The sequence below is a fragment of the Anopheles moucheti genome, chromosome 3 (genome assembly GCF_943734755.1).
Source record: "Anopheles moucheti chromosome 3, idAnoMoucSN_F20_07, whole genome shotgun sequence".
Lineage (NCBI taxonomy): Eukaryota > Metazoa > Arthropoda > Insecta > Diptera > Culicidae > Anopheles > Anopheles moucheti.
In genome coordinates, this window is record NC_069141.1 from 9,226,265 (window position 1) to 9,236,973 (window position 10,709).

Here is a 10,709-nt window from a genome sequence, read left to right on the forward strand (position 1 = left end):
AGAGGGACAGAGATAGCAACAGCGAAAAAGGTAGCCAAAGATGTCTCGCGGTCCGTTCGATTGCGTTTTAAAGCAAACAACAACAACAAAAAGACACGGGGTTGCTTTTTAGCGGAACGGGTGGCGAACAACCCGAGTGAGTGAGTGTGTGTGTGTGTGGAAAATGAATGATTTATTTTTACTGCTTTTTCCTACTTGGGCTACACATACTCCACACCACACCTGCGCGCACACACACCCAACACAATGCCCAATTCCACCGGGCGACGACAAACCGACGATGCTGGTGGAACGCGCTTGGTGAGCGGATTTGAACACACGCTGCACCATTTCGTGTCCCTTCGCCGTACGGCCAAGCATTTCGATTCGTTCGCCCATCTTTCCCTAAAAAAACAGCGGGCGAAAGCGAACCACTAAAATCAATCCAAGCAATGCATTTACTTCGTTGACTGCGCGAATCGAAGCAGACTGTACACAAAAGGCGAAAGTAGCGAAAAGCCGTGGCAAAGCTGCTGCAGACAAGAGCTCATCTTCAGCAGCTTGTATTTGTTTGCTTAATTAAACATTCGTCTGTCCTAAAGAAGATTCAAGCGGCAGAGCAAAAGAATAGAAAGCAATAACACTCTTGACACTCTTCTACGTCACTTTCTTAGGTTTCATAATAAAGATACCGCCAGCCTCACTACACACGGATAGCCTTTTCACAGGAGAAGTGAACGATACAAAGTTGTTGTCGAAGTACAAGCAATTGAGTTGGAAATTGCTGAAGGACATTCTACCACAGAACATCCCCCCGCCATAGGAGATGCACAACAAACACTTCCCTCTCGGCTTGATGCATCTCACGAAGGATAATAGTTACAGTTGTAATTCTCATTGAATAATGGCGTGTGATATGGCAACTTCGCGTTATCAATGAATGTTTTGTTTGCCTTCAAGGAAAATAAAACCCCCACCGATTACCGTGAGTCATGAAATGGACAAAACGAGAAGAACGCACGCATACGCACGCAGAGGTTGAAGCGCACCAAACCGTTTATACCTCATACGTGCAGGGGTTCAACTGATGACGGTGGAGACGGCAACGGTAGCAGCATTCGGGAATGTTTTAAAATTACACTGCATCTCTTGTATGTGGTGTGCGTAGACGAAGGACTAATAAAATTCATTATGTAAAATGTATTCACACTCACCTGAGCAACTGCCGTGGTTGTTGCGTGGAAGCTTTTCCTCTCTTTGTAGGACGCATTGGGGGTTGTTTTTCTTCTGAGGCATTGCTCAATGAGGTACATTGACTCAACAACCACCAGTGTAAGTAATATTTTCGTTGTTTTGTTTGTAAACAATGTTTCTGTTTCCGGAACGGCACCAACACCGAGCACCAGCGTATTGCAGATTAAACCCTACCCGAACCCGCAACCCTTTTCGTACAACCTCAAGCCCAACTCAGTTTCCAAAGAAACTCACCCTAAAACACCGACTATTAAGGAAACTTCTTTCGATGCGTAGCAAGTCAACGGTTGTTCAGGTTGCTTCTCGTAATTCGTTCATCTGCTAACAGCGAATGGATGCCGTCTCTGACCACTGTCATGTCACTTGGGAAACGCGAAAATCCACGATAAAATGACACGCACACCATCAGCAACCGCGCGGTACGCGCATCGGTTCGCAGGGTTTGAAACACAAAGAGTACGGTTTGCGGCCCTTTTAACCGGCCCATCATGAGCGCACACACACACCTTACCGCACGCAGTCACGCACACTCTTGCACACAGGGCACGCGCAACATAACTGCGGGCGAGCAATGATTTTGTTTTTGCTGCGACGTCTAGGTACACGGCTGTGTGTATTGGATATTGTGTTCTTTTTTTTGCGCGAAACATTAAAAATTTGACCCTAAAAATAGAACGCCACCACACGCGCTTGTCCCTGTCGATGTTGGGGTCGCGCTGGGCATGATTTTACAGTGCCAAAGTTTGCATGTACCTCACGGTCACGGACGCGCTACCATATTCCCCCTTCCTTGCACTTCTGCGTCTCTTGAGTCCTTCTGCCGTGGGTAGCGTAATTTGGCAACGTTTTGTACGGGGACAGAAACATTCGCGAGCCGTGTTTCAACAACAACAACATGACAACAAAAAACAGGCTAAACTACAGTGATTATATGCGTACAGACACCACCAATGCACATTGGGAAATATAAGCACGAATCGTGTAATGCCTCACCAGTTTACGGTGTCACCAAGGAAACGACAATAGAGTTTTGCTTTTCCTCTCCACACACACACACACACAAACACACAGATACGCACGTTAATCGTGCGTGAATTTTTACACTTTTGCCTTAGCGTGAATCAAATTCGGCCGCACGCATACGCTTTCCGTAATGGTACTACACGGCCAAACAGGCAGAGACCGAATACAGTCTGGCGTCATCAGCGCAGGTCGTGAATGGCATAGCCCAAGCAGCAATTTTTACCTCGCAACAATTCGACCAACCGGTATCTATTCGCTCTAACCGGTATGTCCGTCCTGCTCGCTCCCACAAGGAATGGAAATTTCCCTCCGAAGCATTCTCGAGTTGAGTGGTTTTTCTCACATATCACACTTTTCCACCGTTTAATGAATATGTCCTCCTCGCACAGGTCTTTGTTCTTCGTCACACCAAAGCGAATCGTCCAGCTGAACGTTTTGTGGCCATGAATTAGTGTGTGAGATCCCATGTTATAATGCTTTGGCTCCACAGGATTTGCCTTCTTTAACTAAACTTTTTGAGAGATTGATTTTGAATAACCTCAAGAGATCTGGGCGTTTCTGGCTTTCTGTGATTTCATTAACCCATAGCTGGATAGTCAGTCCTGCGTCCGGGAGGTTTATCCGGTTGGGATTGGGAGACAAGAGATAAAATAGGGAACGGGATGCGGATATATATTCCTACCGGTCTGGCCGTACAAGTCATACGCCTTCAGGTTTTAGTCCCTAATGAGAATAGATTTTGCAATAGCACCATTGATATCTCTGACAGTTTGCTCTGGTGGGACTCCACGTTGGTGTCGCCGGACGGCATGGTCCTTATGTAGGTACAATTAAAGTCAAACCAATCAAATGTACCTTCCAGTGTAGTGATAACAGATTTGTTCTCATAAGTTGTGACGAACAAATTTAACGGTCAATACGTACTATGCATATGCCTTAAAACTTAAAGGTAACAGGATCGGACTAAAAGACAGGCAGCATTACGGTGGAAATGAATGGGTAGAAAAAGTGTGTTTCGACCATTTGGGTGGAGTTTTGTCGAGAGCTCCAAAACTGCGTGAATTTTTGATCCAAAGCTACTTTACAACCATTTTTGGGTGGTCGAAACGCGCTTGCAAACAGAGTCCAAAACTTTCTTTTTGTTCCCTTGGGTTAGAAGAGCAGTGCAAAAGTGCAATGAAAAGTGTGCGTGTGTGCATGGGGTAATCTTTTTTAATTATGTTCGTATGTTGAAGAACATAAAATTTTAATCCATGCACTATAAAATGAGCAACATATAACATAAAACTGTTGTATGGTGCGTTTCTGTTCACATTCGAGAACAGCTGTGATAGAGGCGCAATCCCATTGTGCGAGAGCGTTTCCATCACCGCTGTCGCGAGAGAATTAACATTAAGAGAATGAGCCCGCTCGCGGGAAACCGAACGACCCCTTCTTACTTCCTTCCATACTCACCCTAAAAGCATAACAATCCGGCTAGTGAGCCCGTAAAAAATGATTCGCTGCGGTGCACAGAGCAGGGTTCGGCAACTTTCTGTCGTTTTGCGCAATGTGGTTGGATCGAGTGTATCCAACCACATGTACAGTCAAAATTTTCCGTCATCAGTCGGTTTATATCAGATACTACAAAATAGCAACTGCTTTTTAATGCCGATCTACAATAGATCTAGCGAAAGATCATTGTCAAACAGTAGTCCTGCTCTGGTTACCCAACAACAAACATGTTCGTAAAATTGCCAACAGAATCTCACGATGAAGATCAAGACCTAAGTGATTCAAAATCCAAGACCCTATAAGTTTAGGCAGAATATTCTCGATAAATATAACCTATATCCTAGAATATCCTAGAAAAAGCTGAACGCAACGCTCTGATATTAGACTTATTTTGGGATGATTAAGGATAACGTTTTCTGCGGACCACCTACATTCCTAATAACACTTAGAAGCGATGTACAACCTGACAAAACACACTCACTGTACAGGATCACGAAAAACGTTTCTGGACAGTTGACGTATAGCTTTCTATAGTAACCCCACTGCGCCCAAATATCAAGGCCTCCAATGACCTAAACTCACCACTGGATGCCTCTTTAATTTAAGATCGAATATGTCTGGTCTACCAAATAGTTCAGCTGGATTAGATTATCCTTCTCCATAAACAAACTCATCAAACAGATGAAACGAGCTGGAGAATCGTCCAGGAAAAAAGGCCTTCTATTCGCGAAGATGCAAAGTGGAAAGATAATGCTTGTGAATAACAACCATTTTGTGTAATAGCACGGTTCCAGCTATGCAATTGAACTAGATAGCTTTTTATCAAATGGGGTAACTTAACGCAAACATTTTAAGGCCACGGAAGCATATCGTTGCTCTGTTGAGGGCTTCGAATGCGCGTTTTTAAACGCCCTCTCTCCCCTTATGAAGCGTTGTTTGCTAAACTGAGCTCACGCAACGATAATTAATGGTATGTTTGGCGAACGCGTTTCAAGTGGGGTATTCACTGAAGCATTAAACCCCACATGGAGTTCTCCCCCAGCTGTGTGTGGTCGTCAATGTAACATTGTAGTGGACGCCATTTTACGCTTGATTCTCGTTTCTTTTCATTCGTTATACAGCGCACTTCTCGGCGTGCATAACAATTTCAACCAATCGTGATCAGTTGATCGTTGGCCGTTTCACTCGTTCCTTCGTTCATATACGAGCAAGGTGTATCTACAGCTTACATAACGAGTGAGTAAATAACGGAATGGTGGAAACCGTTTTTGTATGCTTCAGGTGTCAGATTATCCGGATCGCCGTACAGCTGAGCAAGCTCTTGGTTCATCCTTCTCCTCCACACTCTATGCTCCAAAACAACGTCAAAGATGGTCCAGAGGATGCATCGTTCAAACACGTTCAGAGCATTTAAATCATTTGCTCTGATGGTCTAAGACTTTTGGCTTATCCATCTCGATCGTAGTATATGGTGAAGCCCGGAGTATACTCAATTCCCCTGTGCAATGCGTCTCCGGCCTTTGCTACTGATGTCGTTGTCCGAAGTCTGAAGGATTGTCGAAGAGTAAAAATTTGGTAGGTGGTCAGTTCATCTCCATCAAACCCACCAGAACAGCATCTAGGACATTGGCCGGTTCACAAATAGAATACTTAGTTTGTCATACGGAAATGATCTATCACAAACAAAGAGGTACCTATTGGCAGGTTCAGAAACATTTGTGAAGTGAACAAAACACTGAAAGGTGTGATAGGCTCGCCCCGGTTTTAGAGTCAATTCAATGTACACGTGGCTACAAAACATATTTACTCTATGTCTATGGTCAGACACAAAACAACCTATGTGGCTAGCAAACTTATATCAACTATAAACCGTAGTTTTGCTGCCCTGGAATAGACTTCAATAGGACCTAGAAATTATCCAGTAATATACCTCGAGGAACAGACATCTATACACCAACTTCGAATCTTTGCTAACCCCTGCTGTCCATTAGTGATTAAGCTCGCACGCCGACTTGTGGGGCCAAAGGGACCGAATTAGCAAACAAATTAATTTCCAACATTATGTCAATGCAAATCAATTAACCTCTTCGTGCCCTTTTTTATGCCTTCAACGCTATAAAACGAAACGCTTGAAAGCACCACCTACCGATGCTGCTTGCTTGCAAATGCGCATGTTCGTAGCAACACTTCCCCGTTAAACGCCACATCAAATAAAAATACCTTTCCCTTTCGAAGGTGCGCATGTGCCGGCTGCAGGCAGAATGATCGACCAATAACGTTCACCTTCAACGCACATCAGTCACGGATTGAACGGTGACAAGGGACCCAGCGCACATTAAAACAGGCTTGATTTCACCAGATGCATCGATTTTGCACAAAAAACGTGTGTCGTCTCAACCCCTGCCACTTTGAGCTCGCGTAAATATAATTACACAATCAAAATGAATACACTTATCGTTACTTTGGTTACTCTATCTGGTAGCTCATATCATAGGATTCGCGTACACTTAGGCCCACAGAAAATCCACGATGTCAGACAACATTTCGTACAAGTTGGTCCTGCCCTGGACGCGTCCACAAAGCACGCGCCTTCTCTGTCTATGTGAATGACCTAAACGGACATTACAATCCGGGTTGCCCGGTGTCATTCTCATGACGTGTTCAGGCCACCGGAATGTGATGAGTCTAATCCGCTGCACGACAGTGAGTTAATCGTACAGCTCGAAGAGATCTTCATAGCAGCGGTTCCTCCATTGTTCTTCCATACATACGAACAGATTCAGATCTTTCTATATGCGGACGAAGCGTTCGCTTGGGGCCCCGACAATAAGGGGTCACCGAGCACCACGTGGTTCCAGAAAGCATTACAATTCAATTGTATTTTTTCGAAGATACGCGGAAATCCGCTTATCTCGAATATCCTCGTATCTTCTCTAAAGCATCGTTTATATGTCTTATTAAAGGATTGAATACAGGAAGTCTCCGAGATACGCGGTTCCTCGTATACGCGTATGCGGAGATACGCGACTTTTGTAAATTTGACAATGAGTTAGCTTTTAGCACGAAATCTAAACAAAAAGTTAAAAAATGGGTCGAAAATACCTTCCTTTCTAATATATAATGTTGGTTTAATTTGATTTTAATGAATCTTTTCAAAAAGTCGCCTAATTCGCTGAATAAATTAAGTGCAGAGAAAGAAGTCGTCCCTGTGATTGTGAATCTTTGAATTGTGTGTTCTTTTCTAAAAAAAAAATCGGTGAATTAGGGAAAAATCTTTTACCATGAATGAATCACGCGTAGAGCAAATGTCACTGTCTCCCCAACCCGCGTTCGAACGATACAGCCTGACGAAGAATGTAGCTCGAAAAGTTTAAAATAAAAAAAAAGCTCACTGTCTGGCTGAGACGCTCCGCGGAAGTAAAAAAAAATCGAATGTTTCCTCAATCTGAGAGGAATCAGATTTCTCTACGTTGACACGGTTTGTCTTGCTACACCAACCACCAGTAGCACCACCGAGCACCGCCGGGCAAAACGGAAGCGACCGGTAGCAGCACACACCCCACCGGCGCCACATGCAAAGAATCGGACGTTCTGTGTATCGCAACACGATCGTCTGCTGGTCGAGACGTTAAAGTTCGTTCCACGCTGAAATGATGAATCATATTTGCAATACACCCGACAATAGCTGGACGCGAAACGGAAACGAAAAAGAGTGTCTGCTCTCGATCACAACAATAAACCGCTGAGCCACATACCAAAAAATACGGTTTTTTCTTTTTGTCGAACGTTCAGCTACAAAAAAATAACACTAGAATAAAAACATTGCGCAATGTGTTTGAGTAAATATTCCAACAAAGTGGCGATTTTTTATATGGCTGATGCATAACTTTACATTGCTAAAACAATCCTTACATGTATGATAAAAACTTTCTTTGGGCTAGACATGGCTTTCCTTCCCATCGCTGCCGAAGTTAAACGTTAATTATTGTAAGCGTTAGACTCAAATGCGCGTAATCCGCGATCATTCTCATCGGTTGTTTCCGATCTGGTGGCAATTGGAGCTTGAGATCTTCACAGGAACGAACGTCACGAATGCTCTCCGAACTTCACGGTGGTGTCACTTCACAATACTTCACATTCCTCCATCGTCAGCATCGTTGCTGGAATGCTCTCCTTTCATGATATCCATAATGTTTATCCACCGGATGCGAAACTGTTCCAGCAACCCAAAGTACTTGTTTACATTCGGTCCCAACATCACTAACGCTTTATCGATGCGATCGATAAGTTTTTTCAACTCGTACCACGTGTCCAGGGAAAACATTCCAGAAGCTGCCGCTTCTCGTACAGCGATCAAGCCGAGATCCATATCATCGATGATGGCGAGCATGCAAATATCCTGTAATTTCACAAACAACAATTAGTACCACATTCAATCAAACAAATGGCTACCTTTAAAAACGGCAAACGGCTTACCACATCGCGTTCGGTAATGTGCAACATGTTGCTGCTTCGTCGTACGTTATGCAAATAATGTGCCCGACGATCGGTTCAATACGATCGGCTTGAATCGGACGATACTTACTAGTAAACTGACACACGCACAGGGCAATCTGTACGGTACAACGATATTGAGACACGGTACGGTGGGGATATTTAAGGGACCCTCCCCTTAAAAAGGTGAAGAGGGGACTGTGGTAGGAGCGGGGAATGTAAGAATTCCTTCGCAGGGTCCCTTGTTGCAATTTTTGGATCTCCACTAACACACGGAATAGCTTATCGCGTTTATTGGTTCGTTGTTGTTGCGTTTTCTGCACAAAGCAGCCAGAGACAGTGAAGGGCCGGTTACGCATCAGCATTGTAGACAAAGATGGAACGAAACTTCACTAAACTTAACACACGTATACTAAGAGGCAACAGTTTTACCGGCGCTTTATCCTTGACCTGTTTAGCGGTTACAACCCTCTCTACTTCATTCGTATACAGTGCTCGTGCACTGGTGGTGTTGGTTAGCTTCCGTCCCTGTCGTGATTTATGTTTTATGTGTGATGTTCTGGAAAGTTGTTAGCAATTTGAATTCAGATATATATTTTAATGAGTTTTGTACATTTTTACGGACTGCGCTTTTTTGACAGTATTGACCCATACTCCGTGTAACATAGCTATAAGACTTACGAAAACCCCATGCTGTGCTAAAGTGCTTAACATAACTAGAAGGAGAAAAAAATTTTTGTTCGAAATTTACTAAAAATGCTGAAGAGGTAGATAAAAGCAGATTTATTGCCCGCTTCCGTTACAGTCACGGTGAAGATCACGTTTGGTTCAGCGGAATTTGAATATGTATCCGCTGCAATGATAATGGCAGTAGTTTCGGCTAAATAGATTGAATGTGTCATATAGGAAGTTTTATAGAACATTTTCATGTGGTTGAGAAAATGCCACAGCCAGCGCTGTCAGAAGAACGGAACCTACCACATTCGAGCATTTTGAAGAGAAGAGTACTGTTGCTTTCAGATTTTTTTTAGAATAATACAATGTTTAGTGAAGGTGAGTTTAGAGTCGATAGAGCCTATGTAATAATCCCAAATTTTGTTATGCCATGTACTATTGGAATGGTGTATTTATTAAATAGTAGCTTGGGCTGCGATCAATTGTTTTTATTCTTGGTTTTAAGTATCTGAAGAGTTAGCATTTGCTGGCGACAAAATCTCCCGCCAAATATGAACCGATCTGGAACAACAACAAAATACAAATTTGCAATAGAACATTTATTTTTATATTGATGATGTAAGCCACCTGTAGGTTAGCTCAAGTCACTCGTACTTCGGATCGCGCGATCAAAAGGAAAATATGCGGAGCGACCAAAGGAAGAGAGTGAGAAAGCATTGAGAGCAGAGCGTGAACGATTTTCCCGGAGAGGGCGAAACACATATGAAAGAGAGAGGAGAAAAGACTGTCATTTGTTGTGTAGAGACGACAGACAGACGGAGATCAAAAGAGGAAGAAAAAGTAAAGCGTTTGGAAAACCGCGACACATCTCTGTTGCTGTGCACACAGTGGAAATGGGAAACGACTGTGAATGGTAGACCGCAATCTATCAATGCAATCTAGTGTGTCGGGGAAATGGCGTCTGTTTACACCGGCCCCCGAGCAAATGATTCCCCCCTCCCTGGTAGCATGGGTTTGCGTTATATCAACAACATTCAATGCATGGACATCAAACAATTTAAACAAAATTTAAGAATGCCTTTTATTGACCATTCAAACCACTAATCCCGATGTGTACAAACGTTCCGATCTTTGTATGACATTCTCCAGGAATGTTTTGGCCCTTTCCCACATGGGTCGAAGCTGTTCCAGGCTGTTCATTAGCGCCTCCAGCTCCGGTGGATCATTGGAGTTGATCAGCGCGGTTAAATTTGTCCAGGTGTCCGTAACGTACTGGATGTTGATCCGCATAAACTCCCATGATTGTTGCCGTAAGTACAGCGCCAAAGTATCAAAGGATCCCCAGTGTTGGTAGTATGAGTACATCCACCCGATGTGTGCGTGCAGGCGCTCCGCTTCATCCAGCACGTGAAGATATCGCGACTCCTAAATACAAACACCCAGCCTCATAATTCCAACCGTGGTGAGCAAAGCAGATCAACGAGTACTTACAATATCGTCCGGTTGGCTTTCGCTCATCGTTGCCAGATTGAAACTCGAAATCAGACCGACGCTTCAAAGCGCGGAAATGCGACTGTCGCATTGTCGCGTTTAGGGCATGGAATGTGGAATTTGCAATAGTGTGCGTGACTCCAAAGGGCTGTCGGCTCCCCGCCGCTCCCCACCTCAAGCGATATGTTATTTTTGGGTTTTGCAGCAATGAAAATCGTGGAGGGGGTTGTTAGAAAGTGGGCGGAGTATGATTTAAGGGGTAGAAAAACGCTTCAAACTCATTGATCGCTCATTCAACC

General features: G+C 43.9%; 1 protein-coding gene across 1 annotated transcript; it reads right to left on the reverse strand.

Moving 5' to 3' along the window:
• Positions 1–10,011: 10,011 nt before the first annotated feature.
• Positions 10,012–10,437, reverse strand: LOC128305998 (uncharacterized). Its single transcript, XM_053043661.1, has 2 exons — positions 10,411–10,437; positions 10,012–10,344 (listed from the first exon to the last, which is right to left on the reverse strand). The coding sequence occupies exons 1-2, from the start codon at positions 10,435–10,437 to the stop codon at positions 10,012–10,014; spliced, it is 360 nt and encodes a 119-aa protein (XP_052899621.1).
• Positions 10,438–10,709: the final 272 nt, after the last annotated feature.

Bases quoted from the DNA above. Each gene is read 5' to 3' on its own strand.
- LOC128305998 (XM_053043661.1), bottom strand. From the start codon at position 10,437: ATGAGCGAAAGCCAACCGGACGATATT. The intron at 10,345-10,410 runs GTAAGTACTCGT...GTTTGTATTTAG, and splicing joins AAAGCCAACCGGACGATATT to GAGTCGCGATATCTTCACGT.